This window comes from Aplidium turbinatum, chromosome 5, assembly GCF_918807975.1.
Source record: "Aplidium turbinatum chromosome 5, kaAplTurb1.1, whole genome shotgun sequence".
Taxonomy (NCBI): domain Eukaryota; kingdom Metazoa; phylum Chordata; class Ascidiacea; order Aplousobranchia; family Polyclinidae; genus Aplidium; species Aplidium turbinatum.
Window position 1 is genome coordinate 12,447,715 of NC_137476.1, and position 15,350 is coordinate 12,463,064.

The following is a 15,350-nucleotide window of genomic DNA, read 5'->3' on the forward strand; positions in this document are numbered from 1 at the left end:
GGAGAGGGGTTATCTATAATCGGTGGGTCCTGTCTAAACGAGAGTCAAATAAGACCAACAAAAAATGAAAGTGGACCTCCTAGCCGAATACACTTATGTGCGCTTTATGACGTTGGTGCATCCTGTCATTGGTACGTTGTTTTTCAGTTCTGCACAATGTCCAGTGCTCTCCGGAGCAATTCTCCGCAAACGACGACCGTAGCAAATGTATCGTCGTGGAAAGGAATGGAGTCATAACTTCCAACCCCAACCAATGCCAGTCAACATTGCTCATTACTTCTGTGGAGAGATTTGGCCTGAACCAAACTTTGGCACTTCACGTTCTAGTGAGTGAAATTTCTTCAGTTGCGGCTGAAATCTTTAGAAATTATTTAATGCCGTTAATTGATGCTAATTTTATTTAATATACTTAATCAGCTTTCATCATTTGTCCTTCTTACAATAGCTGCTGTTGTTAATAAGTGTAGCCATACTACGTTATCGCCACACGTAGTCTCTTCCAGTTCCAACGCTATGTCGCACAACCGTGCGTTACAATTCTGTTCAGTAGGTTTACTGCACCATAAAACTTTGGGGGTGCTCTTCATCGACAACATTATGGCCCACTAGAGCCCGCTATTGCTAGTTAACGAAAAGACGAAAACAAAGTCTATCTAATCCTCACAAATACATTTATTGAATAGAACTAATGCACTTAATTCAAAATATAACCTTGTTTTTGCTACCGAAATTTGTCTCCCTTCATTAACCTTCTAAAGCCCCGTTTATGTTTACACATGAATGCTAATGATTTTATTAACCCCAGGTTCGTCCCGTGTCATACATCATTGCCCGGGCTGTGACTCAGTTTCGCACCAAGGAGAACTCTCCCGTTTCTCATGCTTTTCCCCTCTCTGCCACTATAAAGTTTGTCGTCGATCAGTTTGATGACGTCGGTGATAAGTTTGACGCCACTAGTCATGACGTTATATTGAATTTAAATCGGTAAGCGAAAGCCGTAATCAAGTTTTAGCTTTTATACATATAATAGTATTGACTTCGTATGTAATCGCGTAAAATTGCATATTGATTAGTGGATGGACTAATATGTCTATGGTCTACTCAATGAAGAAACGAATCATGTTGACGAAGAAACGTCATTTTGTGACATTTTCAACCACATTCAATTGAAGAATGGCTGCAAATTTTTGATGTCAACTTTACACTCAGGTATGACAGAATTGAGGTGGAACCTGATTTTGGGAATCGTTCGTTTCTTATTCGCACGCCGCTAGAGGGCACCACGATCATGTCTGTTGCGAGTTACCTGCAATCCACAACTAGTCCAACCGCTGTCTACTATTTCCCAGTCAATGTCTTGCCAGCTATCCAGCCACAGAAACAAGTGCTGACCATTGGTGTTAAGTGAGTTTAAGAGATGTTCAAGTTTTTTTCCACCGTTTACATTCAGTTTGGTTTCAGCAACGTTAAAGGATTTATTAATCTTTAATAAGAAAGCAAGAATCGAATACGTGTGGTTAGTGGTAAGTTTTTCAAAAGTCTAATTTCGAAACACTGGAATATTTTCGTGTGTGTCTTTACTAGTAATAATACAAATAGTAATATATATACAGTATACATAATTATATAGTCATAGTAATAGTGTAGTTTAATTATCCACCGTAGGCCTGGTTAGTTAGTCACTTTGTGGACATTCTGTAGTTGAAGCGTTGTTGCTTGTTTTTTTTTTAGAGTTTTGGTAGAGAGCTCACTTTGTTGTATCACAGACCTACAGCACTGAGCAACGTACTGGGTTTAACAGTTTCTGTATGTAAATAAAAAAAAAGTTTAACCCTTTGATGTTACGATGTTATATAACATTGATTGATTGATTGACATTTTATTTGTTGCGAGTATAAACACACATATTCAACAAAATCGGATGAAACAAACGATAACGTAAAATGTATTATGTGTGGATACTGCAACGGGTGGCTGCGAAGTGACCTGGAAGGTCTTCTAGTCCAGCAGCCACCCTCAACAAAAGAAAAAGTAACAAGTTAAACATCAATGAAACGAAACATCAATGAAACAGACATCAATAATATGTCTGTTATTTTTTTATTCATTGGACAAAACAAATTATTATGAATAAGCTGCTGAATGGAGCGCTGCCGTTGAAGCCCGTTGCTTAACTGCGTATTCATGGAATTGAACAACCATTGTCTGCTTCATTTTTTCATTTTTTTAAAATTTATAATGTGAGCTATAATAGTGACGTACACAAATCTTTAATTATTGCGATTTTTTTGTACTCTTTTAGTTATCATCACATCCAGTCTTCTGCATTGCAAGGCAAACTACTAATCCCCTTTAAAACGCAAACGCATGAATTTTTCTTGTCAGGTTTTGCTTCATGAGCGAGTTCATCAACTTAAACGGCAGTGGAGGAAGTTGGGCTGCTTCCACCTTCAAATCCTTACACGTTGCCCCAGCAACTGGAGCGGTGGTGGCCAGCAGCAAAACCATCGCTGAAGTTACCTACGCCATTGATAGCTTCAGTGCCAACGCTCAAGTAGGTTTTCAGTGTGCAAGAAATTCAAATCAATTCAAGTTAAAATTTGCTTTTTGTTATCCTCAGCAGCAATTGAAAGCAAAAACTGAATTTATGTATTTTTAAGGATACTTTTGTCGGAACGACATTCGGTGGTTTCACTTTTTCTGTTTGGGATGGATGGCAAGTTGCTTCTCGTGCCAAACGATGCCTCTGATGCCAAACGAACCTTGTCAACTAAGAGCCTCTATTCGGACGGCACAGCTGCAGGGGGCAAGGGCAAGTTCAGGCGCCCCACCAACCACCATCCTACAACTCAACATAAAAGGCTTCACAAGCAAGATTAAAGTTGTGAAAAGCTTGCTCATACCCACCGGGCGCTTGTCATCCTCTTCCAGGAGACCCACTGCAACTCTGCAGATGAGCTGGCGATTCCCAATTTATTGAATTACCTAAGCAGGAAGTACGGTATTGCCACGTTTGTGCATGAGACCCTGAAGTGGACCTTTGTTGATCCATCTCCGACTGATGCCGAGATTGATTGGGTGTGGAATATGGATCTTAAACTACAACATCGTCATTCGTCAATATGTACAAGCCCCACTTTCGCGCATGTTGCCATCATCCCTTTCAATGTTCCCCTCCCCCAGTCTCTACGCTGGCGACTTCAACTGCCAGCACACCAATTGGAGCTGCAACAACACAAACAGCGACGAATCGCTGGCTGACTGGGCCTCCACTAATTATCTTGCCCTCCTTTTTAACCCAAAGGAACCAGCCAGTTTCCACTCCAGTCGTTGGAGAACAGGGACAAATTCTGACATGGCCTTTGCAAGTGTCGCAGATCTCTTCCAGACAGACGTGTGCTTGAGAAGTTCTTGCGTTCCCAACACCGACCATTCCTTATTATCGCCCCAAAACATGTGCCACCTATCCTGAGGGCACTGATGAAGCTATGGAACTTTAAAAAAAAAACGATTTAAATCAATGCAGCCTCTTGACCAACGATCTACTGCACAGTTACCACCACCTGAAACGTGCAACATAGACAAGGCATACCAGGACTTCTGCAATGCCATAATATTTGCGGCAAAGGTCACAATACTACGTTTCCGCCGAACCAACTGCACACCATGCTGGGATTGAGTGTGAAACTCTCTACCGCTCCTACCTAAACGTTATACCTGGTACTGCTTCTAGCACCGCCGGTACCAGATTACTTGAGCGGCTGGATGCAAAGAAGCTTGAGCGATGGAATGAAGCCATTGACTTGACAAAACATTGAATTCTCACATGCAAAGTATGGAACATCATCAACAACTTCACTGGGCGCTCAGCAAACTCCCCTCGCCAGTGTCCTGTTTCTACAAATGCCATCGCTTCCCAGCTAGTGCAGAACGGCCCTACAAGACAAAGGACCGCAAGGCATCCTACCTAGTCGCTAAGGAGGTGTCTGCCTTGTACCGAGTGGAAACACCGCTAGAAGAAACAATCTCTGGACACTTCACTCCAGAGGAGTTCACCATCGCCTTCCACCTAGTGAAACCACACAAATCTCCAGGGTCGGATAAGATTTGCCCTGAGCTCATGCTCCATGGCCCTGTCCTCAAGCCCTTGTTAGGTAGATTCCTTTCATCCTGCTTGCACCACCTTACAATCCCAAAAATCTGGAGAAGAGCTTTAGTGGTTGCGATCCCAAAGCCTCACAAGCCACCAGAGGACCCAAGGAGTTATCGTCCGATATCCCACCTCTGTGTTCCTTTCAAAATTCTTGAAAAGTTGATTTATGCCCGCATCAACCCAATCATCGACCCGCTCCCCCTAAAGGAGCAAGCTGGATTCCGGCACAGAAAATCCACTGTGGATGAGGTCACACTCTTGACCTAAGACATCGAGGATCGCTTTGAGTAAAAAAAGAAGGCCGGTGGTGTCTTTCTAGATCTTACAGCTGCCTACGACACCGTATGGCACTGCAGCTTTATTTGCAAGCTGCTTCACCTGCTTCCAGACCGACATATGGTCTACAATTACATGATCATGGAACTTGTCAGGAATAGAAGCTTCACCCTCACCACCGGCAACTCACGGTACGATCAAGCACGATCTCCGCAAAATACGTATATATACGGATAACCTGGCAATTCTCCACTCCACAAAGTCGTGGGAAAACGTAGAAGACAACCTAAGCCAGGACGTAAAACTTTTTTGGACTTTTTTGGTCTGCTGGTGCAGATAAAACAACAACTTACCCTCAAGCTTAATCTAGCTGCTTCATGTATCATTGAAATTAGCACTGAAGGTCTCCTTATCGGTTAAAGCTATTTTTGAAATGTGTTACTCAACTGCGCAAATTGACAGTTGAACCGCTGTTACTTTGTCTTGCCACATGGTTATTTATAAGGCTGAGTGTTCTGCTGTGTCACCAGGGAAGTATATAGCCTTGGATGACACTGTTATGAATGCTTCTTTTAAAACAAAATCGTTTCTTTTTGCATGGATTCAATTGCAAAAAGAACAGATTTTGTTTTCGAGAAAGGTTTGTCAAATATATCGTTGTGCAAGAGTGGTTGTTTAGAACATTTTAGTCATCTACGAGCAAATTCTGAAACATTAAAATTTTTATTCAATAATACCTTAACCCCCAATCAGCCGTTTTTGATGTAAAAACAATATGTAACAATTTAGGTGTCTTCCGTTCCGTTCGTAGCCAATTTCATCGTCGACGAAATTCCGAAGTATATTTTGAGCAAAGCAGCCACATATGTTCTTCCTATTGCTTTGGCACCTTCCTATCCCGACTTAGGTTTGTCACAACTTACAAAATTGTACAGCTTTATGCAGTGCTTCAACGTCATGTTTGCGTAGTATCAGGATAACATAGGAAACTTTTTGTTTGATATATTTTAAGTTATTTCTCTCGACCACGACGACAAACAGAAACAATGAACACATCTTTTCCAAGCAGATTCTTCCGCATGCGGTGGTTTGGACAAGGAAATGGAACTTCTCGCTTCTCAATTTTTCTTTTGTTCCGTCAAGTTTAAGTATTCCAACACCAAAAACATATTCAATGTGGATGCCATGTACCTGCCAGAGTCAGGCAAGTATCGTCTTTTGAATAGATCCTCAAAGTTGTGTTACTCGCCAGTTTGTTATAGGGCCATATCACAATTCATTTGCTTTTTTATCACGTCCATATGCTCGTCATCAACTTAAAGGGGTCAGTCATGTCTGAATGATGAGACTTTACAACGGTGAATCTTTGTTGCACAAATCTCTTTTTCTTTTGGTCAATTTTAACTTTGATTTACACTTTTGCAAAAACATATCCTTGCTGTCTAATGATGTGTTTATTAAACCGAGGATTAACTTTTCACAGGGATATTTGCTTGTGTTGTGACTCGTGAGTTAATCCCTGAAAACGAAGAAGGAAAACTTGCGACTGTGGATGATGAGGTCATGGTGAAGGTCGTCACCAAGTCATACGACCTCGGCTCGATCCGCGGTGGAGAGGCGTCCATTCAGTTCCTTCCTTCTTTTGTGACAGACATCACCTCACGTACTTTGGTCGTCGGCTCGTATGTGATTCTCTGCGTTAAAGCAATCCCTGCTGTTTTTGAATCAATCGAGGTACATTTTCTTAACGTAGCTTTGATAGAGAAGTAGTTCTTGTGTAAACATTAAACACTTAAACAGATGGACAAAAGAACAAATTTTGTCATTTTTATAAATCTTTAAGCTGTGGAAGATCAACACACTTAACCAGGAGAGCATTTCTAGTTCTTTCTCACGGAGCGAATTCAGTGCTACCCTCAAGCACCTGACAACTGGGAAGGCTCCTGGTCCAGATAGGGAAACTTAGTAGATTACGGCGCTTCAAAAACGGTGTCTCACAGGAATCAGTCTTGGCACCAGTTATGCACGACCTACCATCTACAACATCTGAGACAAATATGCATACGCTGGCCATTTTGCACTCTGCGAAAGACTGGCAATCATTAGAAACGACTTTGAGCCAAGACATGACGACTGTATCAGGATAGCTCCATCAATGGAAACTGAAGCTTAGCGAAATTAAAACAATGACGGCAGCCTTCCATCTCATCAACAGGGAGGAACAACGTAACCTTACAGTACAAGTACAACCAATCCATCAACGGCGAGATCTTACCGTATTGCTCAGAGCCTACATACCTCGGAGTAATCCTCGACAGATCACTCACAGATCGTCACCATCTACAGTCACTACGCAAAAGCTAACATCTCGCGTTACCTTGCTGAGACGTTTGGCCGGCACAACTTGGGGTGCAGGTGCTGACACCTTGCGCACTGCAACTCATGGTTTTGGTCCACTCCATCGTTGAATACTGCGCCCCTGCCTGGTGCCGCAAAAATGCCCACACCCGCCGCATCGACTTGCTAATCAACGACGCATTGCGTACTGTGACTAGATGCCTGCTTCCTACTCTAAAAAAGTATCTACAATAGGGTGTCCCACTTTTAGGCGACTTTTCAGGAAAATTAGGTTCGGGTCAAATTCTGACTGGATTTTCGTCACTGATTTCAAAAATGAGGTTATTTTTTCATTATGACGTCATCTTGATGTGCCAGCTGGCGAATTTTTGCTATTTTGGCCCTATCACGAATATGGTAAGAGCTAGAGAGTTAGAACTTGCGCCAAAATGACTGGAAGGGACGATTTCCTATTTGTTGTCAATACAATATGAAACGCTAACTGCAACAGAAAAGGAGTAAGTAGAACTCGGTTAATCCGGATTCGGTTAATCCGGATCTTCGCCTAATCCGGATCAAGCTGGAAGTACAAATGAGTCAGGTTTGATAGAACCGTCATCGGTTAATCCGGATCTTCGCCTAATCCGGATGGAATCGCCGGTCAAATCGAATCCGGATTAACCGAGTTCTACTGTATTTTGAAAAAACATGTTTTTGCTGATGTTTGAAAAAAAAAAGAGAAACACGGCAATTTTGCTTGGGTTTTGCTACAGGGATGCTTTTATTTCGATTGTTAAGCTGCGCCACCTTGTTTAACAATTAAGTACAGTGGTAGTAGCTAGTGTAGTAGTGGTAGCCTACACATACACTCTTGAATGTCTCTTCCATGCAAATGAGATTTATTTTACACTCGCAAAAAGCTTTTTGGAAGGCAAAGTGAAAGGCCCTAATGCATACGCAGATGGTGGTTTGATGAACAGAATTAAAAAAATACCAAAACTTAAGCCCCAACATCTCAAAATCCGACAAGATTGTAAAGTTTCCATCACAGCTATAGCCGCTAATCATTTAAAAGCCAAGATCTTATGGTTTTCTGAGAACAAGAAAGAAGGTAAAGATTCATTTTTTCAGAGCGACCATATGTGTCTTATTGCTCTGGCAGCTCATTTAGTGATGGAGGTTCCAGGAAATTTGAAACCCCTACTTTGTTATCGTCAAGAAAGCGTGTCCCATGCGCGTTGGATAACAACAGCGAGTGGTTAATCTGTTTTCAAGAGATTTATTACTTGCATATAAATCTGTTGATGAACCAGTATTCAACGATATCGAGCAGACGCTTTTGAAGCGAGGCAACTTACGTGATTTTTTCTCCGAAGAAAGTAAGATGGCTCCACGCATTGCATGTTTTTCATCTCCATCAGGGTTTTGGCGTATGATCAACAACAACAATCGAGGAACAGAGCTCTTCATTGGAAGACTGAAAGGCGTTGTGAACGGCTTGGTTCGAGATGATCAAGATGATTTGGCCAAAACAGACTTGCGCATTTGTGCTGCTTTGCGCAGTATGGTGTGATAAATAATCCTATTGAACTGTGTTGTGTTGTTGAATGATGGTTTGGTTTGATAGATCTTTGAACGAAATGATCAAGGGTTAAAAGTAAGCTAGTATTAGTAATTGCCACATGCATGTAAAAATCAATGCTGAAGTATATAACCAATTGTAATTACAATATGCTAGACTACTACCACTGTACTTAATTGTTAAAGAATGTGGCGCAGCACAGCAACTTGACAACAGAAATAAAAGCGTCACTGTAGCAAAATTGCCGTGTTTCTCATTTTTTTGTCCAAAAATCAGTAAAAACACGTTTTTTCAAAATAACTCCTTTTCTGTTGTAGTTAGCGTTTCATATTGTGTTGACAACAAATAGGAAATCGTCCCTTCCGGTCATTTTGGCGTAAGTTCCAACTCTCCAGCTCTTGCCATATTCGTGATAAGGCCAAAATAGCAAAAATCCGCTAGCTGGCACATCAAGATGACGCCATAATGAAAAAATAACCTCATTTTTGAAATCAGTGACGAAAATCCAGTCAGGATTTGACCCGAACCTAATTTTCCTGAAAAGTCGCCTAAAAGTGTGGGACACCGTAATCTACAATCCTTGCAGGCATCCAACTTGCTGAGCTTCGTCGAATGGGAGCCAATCGAGCCATTATACACCTGGCTCTCCGGACAGAAGATTCTGACCATTTGCTGTACGCAAAACTCAGCGTCCCACCTCAGGAATCTTCCTGGCGATTAAAGTCAGTTGCCCTTTGTACCAGCTGCCCTTGAATTATTACAACCATTCAGTTATCATACCACCAGTGCAGCACATTACACGAAAGCCACTTGAAACACAGCATGGTGTACTACCCACACCAAACTCCATAGTTTTATACCTCACCCAGTGGCGTGCTCCCCTGGTATGGACCTGCCCCGGCCTTGGGTCAAGCTCAAGAGAATTCGAACAGGAGTAGGCCGCTTCCACTCCAATATGTACAAGTGGGGTCTAGCTCCCTCATCGGCCTGGGGGTGCGGCACTGAGGAACAAACTGCTGACCATGTCGTTCTTGAATGCCCCATCTGCAAGGTGCCAAATAGAATGCTTAGCAGAACTATACGAAGCTACACTCACCTGGCCTTCCATCACCTGTCCCGAAATTTGAACAATCCTGTCTTACACGAAAGAAGAAATGTCTTTAGGGTATATACTTAAAGCTGACCTAAAGTGTCCTCGGAATTCCTTACTAGATTGTCATAAGTATCATAGGTTTTTGATGACCTTTACAGTATTTGTCTACGCTGTCGCTGCTTTTGTAGACAGATTTCTTGTTGAACATAAGCCTGTGAATAAACCTGACGAAGCTTCACTCATGCGTCAGTGTCCAAACCATCACAGATCACCATCACTCGACGTATAATGCTATATCGATTTATCACTGATATAACGAACAAGTACAACAATAGAAAAGAACAAAGAAATCCCATTGATTACCTTAGTATGAAGAAAAGTATGCAATGCATACGTATAAATTAGAGAATATTTCTCAACGGCTTTTTTTTATTGCAAATTAAATTAAATCAAATTTGATATTGCTGTAAAAATTACCAGGTCGAGATGAGAATCCCAGTGCAACTTCTTTACCCCGGTTTCAATAAAATTCATATTTAAATCGTCGGTCTGTTCAAAACCAATATTTTTGGCCGACAAAATCCTCCACGAAGAATTGGGAATAACGTCAAAACAATGAATTCTAATTTAACTATATGAGCTTTTAAAACAACATATTTCAAGTTTAAATGAAACTTTTTTTTTTCGAGAAGAAACGAAGATGAAGCTAAACCAAACAATTTGCGACAACACTTCGAAACACAACATGCTTGTTTCAAACTGTCCTATTGAATGGTTAAGTCCCATTTTTGCCTTATCCTGAAATAGTTCCAGTTTTAAATCATTTGTTACATACAATGTTCTGTTGATTGTAAATGGTGTCCCCCGTCGTGGGTACAACGTAAAACAACGCAATTTCAATGCATTTTAGGTTGTTCCGTGTGAGTCGAGCATACTAGAGATAGAGGTTGAGAAGGACAACCCTTATGGCAGCTACTGTTACCGCATCACCACCAATAACCAAGATGTGACTTTGCGTTCCGCTTACGTAAGAGTAACCAGTGGAATGACCGGCCAAGACCAGGCGAGTGCAGATAGAACGAATGGACTGACTGAAGCACCCAATGTTGAATGGTGCTTTTAAATGAAAATATTATATCCTTCGGAACGTAACTTGCTTTGCTATAAATATTAAACAAAACAATAATTTTTTGTTTATTTATTTTATTCAGTATCGTATATGTTTTTTGGGATTGCTGATGTCGAATTTGGTGCTAGTTTTTGCTTGCTGTCAATGGTTTGGAAGATATTTGCGAAAACACTTTTTACGGATATTTGAAAATTAGTCAAAATATTGTGCATTATTTGAGATTATAATTTTCTCAAAAGTGCGGTTCGATACCACACAACTTGCTTAAATCATTTATTATTCTTTTTCATTATTCGCTAGTTGATGTTGAAAAGCTACAAACTTGCAATGTGAAAATTTTTAACACGTGATTGGTGAAAATTTTGGCTGTTTACAACTGGCCACATTTCTTGGAGAGTTGGGCTAATGGCTAAGTCTTTGTCATGTTGAAGGCAAGGACGTTAGTGATTAGTGAAGTCTGCAGTGTAGTCTACGTTTGATAGGATAAGCGTGTGTTTGGATGATTCAGTTTGTTAGAAAAGAGTAAAAAGGCGAATGAAGCGCCCCAGTGACCCGAGTTGCATGGTTTAAGCTACTAAATTGCGCATTCTATTCTAATGAAAAAATCACAAATCTGTGAAAATATTGCTGGACTTGACACAATACAAAAGCATCAATTGCGACGTCTGTGGAGATTAATGATTGCTTTCTTGCTGAGTTTGCAAGAAGGCTATACCAAACATTCTTGCTTTTTTTATTTGTGGAATAGCAGATCAGATGAACACCACTACTTGATAAAATACTGGTCATTACTCGAAGAACTTACCCCAGTGTACAAACGTAGGCCTACCCTTCAATTCATTAAAAGAAGTGAAGCATTATTTTCACATATAAAACTTAGGCTTGCTGAGCAGTTTGTAAGAGCATTGGGTCGAGCAAGTTTGTGCCTTTCAACACATTCGCTTAATGTTTTCAAACCTTTCTGAAGCTAAAGTAGCCTACAGGGGTGGGACATTTTTATTTGTTCAGCCCAAATAAGGAAAATGTTGGCATCAAAAGAACTGGAGAAATTAAATGACTGCTTTGGAAAAAAATGCTTGGCAAGCTTTTCGAATGACAGTGGAAGGATTTTTGTGGAAGCCCTTTTTTATTTTCCTTTTTATCCCTAATATATGATACTGAAGGTGTTGTGAAATGCGACCGTGCCAATTTTCTTTTAATTAATCACTTATTTCGTTCTCAAGCACGATATAATGTTCGCGTTTTGTCGCTGCTACCTTTTTGTAAACCTTTGCTATGTATTGTTTTTGCTGGGATGGTCAGGAATAAAATACAACTATGGTGGTGTCAAATTTGATCGAAAGCTACCAAAAGCTTGGGTGTCGCACGCCCTTATTGCACTACTTGCATTCTCATTTGGACTTTTTTCCGTGATAACTTGGGCGATGTAAGCGAGGAACATGGTGAACGGTTTCATCAAGACGTTTTACTTATGGAAAAACGCTACCAAGGGAGATGAGATGAAATCGTGATGGGAGATTACATTTATAGTGTGGTGCGAGAGGTTGACACAACATACAAACCAAAAACTCTTTCCAATTTGCATTTTTAATTAGATGTCCATGGTCCAATTGTCCATACTGTTCGCCTTACATTGTTTTTATTTATTTATTTTTTGTACATGTGGCACTTAATTTTTACGCCATGTTAGAGATATTTGTAATACTTAATAACTTGAAATCATGATTTCATAAAATTATGATTTGTGACAGAACCATTGCATTACAAAAATTTGAATGCCATTTTTAAAATCAGCGACCCAATAAACATAAAAAAACGCTCTAACATTGTGATGAACAAAAATTGTTGTCCAATGTTATCAAGCAGTGATCTAACCGGAGAATTTTACCAAGGTCAAGCACAACTAAAACGGGACCACTGGCTACACTTTTTATTTTGACGTGTCAGGGAACATTTTTTACGTTTGTCGTGTCAGGGGGTACTCTTCTGCCAGTTATCCCTTTAACATTTTTGATATTATAAAATGCGGTCGACTTCTATGTGGTCAAGCACGTTGTTACCTGGAAATCACGTGCTTTGCGGCAATAAAATTCTGGCATCGACTTGGTATCGAACCCACATTCCCCTGGTGAGAAAACCGTTCTTACTTTATTCTTTAACTATATGTCTTGTGAGATTTAGTAAATATTTCAATGACTTTGATTCTCAGAAAATTGATTTGACGATTGACCGTGTGGTTGGAAGATTGGTATCTTCTCCTTCCTCCTGCTCGTCTCCTGATCAAACTCTCTGGAGGGGGGCTGGTGATGTTCTTCCAGATACTTATCTTCCTTATCTAACCACTGCATCCGCTCTCATTATAAGCACAGCTTTTCTTGTTACAGGTAAGCGAGTTAGGGATCCAGGTTCGAAACCGCTGGTATCGTGTAATATATTACACAGAGTTAATTAAGAAGCATCGAAAACAATAAAGTGTGCAGCTTTAAAAGTGCTTAGCCAGTTTTATAAATGCCTGCTTTTTGATATACGGAGTTAAAGCATTTCAAAATTCAGATTGTTCCTCAAACACAGTTTGTGTATGAAACGTATGCTAATCAAAATTAAAGTTCAGCATCGAGTTTACTAAGCGAAAATTTGGCAGTTTTATTTAGTTTACCATGAAAGCTTTCTTCCCATGGCTGGCTTCAAATCGACCGACATGGTTGTTCTCACTCTTCAACTTTGATCTTTTTAGATTAATCTTTATCATCTCCGAAAGCAATTACTAGGAATACATCCCAATATGTTTTGTAATCCCCCCTCCCCAGAAAAACTCGCAATTTCTCCCCAGGCAGCAAATCAACCGTTTTTTAGACTGATTCAACGTCTGCAGATGTTGATGTAAAAAAGGTTGATTTGTTGTCTGGGCAGGTTGTAAACAATGTTCTGAATTGCAAGAGATGCCATGAGATATCCCGGAAAAGTGGAAATCTGACACTAAAGGTTAGGACTTTCCAGCCACCCTCTTCTTGCACTCTTTAAATCTGATTTCTTGTGTGCAAACGATATTTTTAATTGTCATTTTTTCCAACAGCTTTCGCAATTTACCGATGGGTGTCTTTCAATTCTACTCATTCCCAGTCAAATTCATTTCTTTCGCGGACTCCACCGCCTTACGATGCCGCCAACTCCACCATCGGAAGCCCGGGCTCTCCCGGCTCAACGCCGAAAGTGCGATTATGGAGCCGTTACTACCAACCACAGCAGGCGTCTCCGAATACTGGTTAAAAAGTTAATGAGGCAATTCTACCTACATTTTACAACAATTAGATATAAAAACTTTTTTGAATTTAATATTTTCAACATTCTTATGCAGTTAGGAGTGAATTACTACAATTTTGTGCACGTTGTTATCTGTGTGTCCACACCAACTTCATAATGGAAAGTGGATAGAGCTGCTGTACGTTGGAATAACGTCATACAACACCAGAAATGTTGAAATAATTTTCTCTTACAGTTTTTTTTATCTTCAACCTTTGTCTTGAAAAAAAGCTCGAGAATTTAGTCTTAAAATGTTACTTGACTCTCGTCATGTGGGAAAAACTGCTTTTGGAAGGGGTTGACGAGTGACCTGATACATACAATTCAAACACTAGTGACCTCATACATTGAATTGTTTACAAAAACGCTGCCTTTTGCCAAACACACATTTTAGCCGCAAAGTAATCGTTATTGTCATCTACGCACAACGCTTCCCAACGTTAGATCGACGAGAATACGCTTAATTTTGTCTTTGTGATACTTCCTCGTATAAGATGTGCTCTCTTTGGTTTGTGTCTTGTATGCTTGCGTCTCGTGCCAATGTATTTTGTTTCGGCAGATTTTGCATCCCAAGTTGTATTGTGAATCACATTTTGCCAAGGTTAGGACTAGATGTATGTTGAAAATTCTACTTAGCATCGTGCTCTTTCGAAACTTGTTTTGATCCTTACTTGCTGTGTTATATGTGTGTGTGGCTGTGTGCCCATACTAAGTGAAGACAAGAAGTGAATTTTTCATATTTAACTGTATTCTGTTGCGTGTTAACACTTTTTCACTATTTCACAATCATTTTTCGTCAATTATTGTAAAATAGATAGCTAGTGTTAACTGCGCTTTATGCTTGCCTTGCATTGTTTCAAGGTTTAGCCTAATGACGTTTAATCAACATAAATGATCAAAATCATCCTACTGTTTTGGTGCATTGTGTTTAGTTAAATAAAGTGAAATTTGTTTCGTGTTTAACTTCAACTCAGTAACATGTATTTTATTATTTTGTACTGAAGTTCGGTCGTTTGTGAAAATGCCTAGCTTTTTTTAACAACTTAAGTTGACTTCTGACATTTCAATTTAAAAGTGAAAGTCTATACTTTGCCGAATAAATTCATTTTTACGTGGATTTACGTTCAAGTGATGAAATTTGAATGTAGGCTTCCACACGAAGCTCATCACAAGTCGTTTCTTCTGTTTTCTTATCTTTCAAGTCTTCCGAACCCTACTCATGATCTTGTATGTAGTGCACTAAATACAAGCAAACTACGTCCATGTCTTATCTAAGTTTGTCCGACGCTCGCTGTCAGAGTCATAGTCACTTCAACACAAGTTTGTGTTTTGGTAGCTCGTTTTGAAACGATCAACCTTTTGACAACGCACCCCAACACTCAGCTTTGTCATGCTTGTCGGAAGTAGATGCGTGCTATGTAGGCTATGGAAACGTTTCCAACAACGATCACCTGTGTTTGAAGTAATCCCGGAGTCCTAT

At 40.2% G+C, this 15,350-nt stretch overlaps 1 protein-coding gene across 1 annotated transcript in view; it reads left to right on the plus strand.

The window, feature by feature from the left end:
* LOC145771320 (nuclear pore membrane glycoprotein 210-like) overlaps positions 1-15,133 on the plus strand; it is a 65,721-nt gene extending 50,588 nt beyond the window's left edge. Inside the window, exons 27-36 of the mRNA XM_082583067.1 lie at positions 148-326; positions 806-984; positions 1,210-1,404; positions 2,386-2,554; positions 5,219-5,336; positions 5,499-5,633; positions 5,913-6,163; positions 10,352-10,504; positions 12,780-12,954; positions 13,644-15,133. Coding sequence (XP_082439193.1) covers positions 148-326; positions 806-984; positions 1,210-1,404; positions 2,386-2,554; positions 5,219-5,336; positions 5,499-5,633; positions 5,913-6,163; positions 10,352-10,504; positions 12,780-12,954; positions 13,644-13,837 — 1,748 coding nt within the window. The 3' untranslated portion in view covers positions 13,838-15,133. The remainder of the gene's footprint in view (positions 1-147; positions 327-805; positions 985-1,209; positions 1,405-2,385; positions 2,555-5,218; positions 5,337-5,498; positions 5,634-5,912; positions 6,164-10,351; positions 10,505-12,779; positions 12,955-13,643) is intronic.
* Positions 15,134-15,350: the final 217 nt, after the last annotated feature.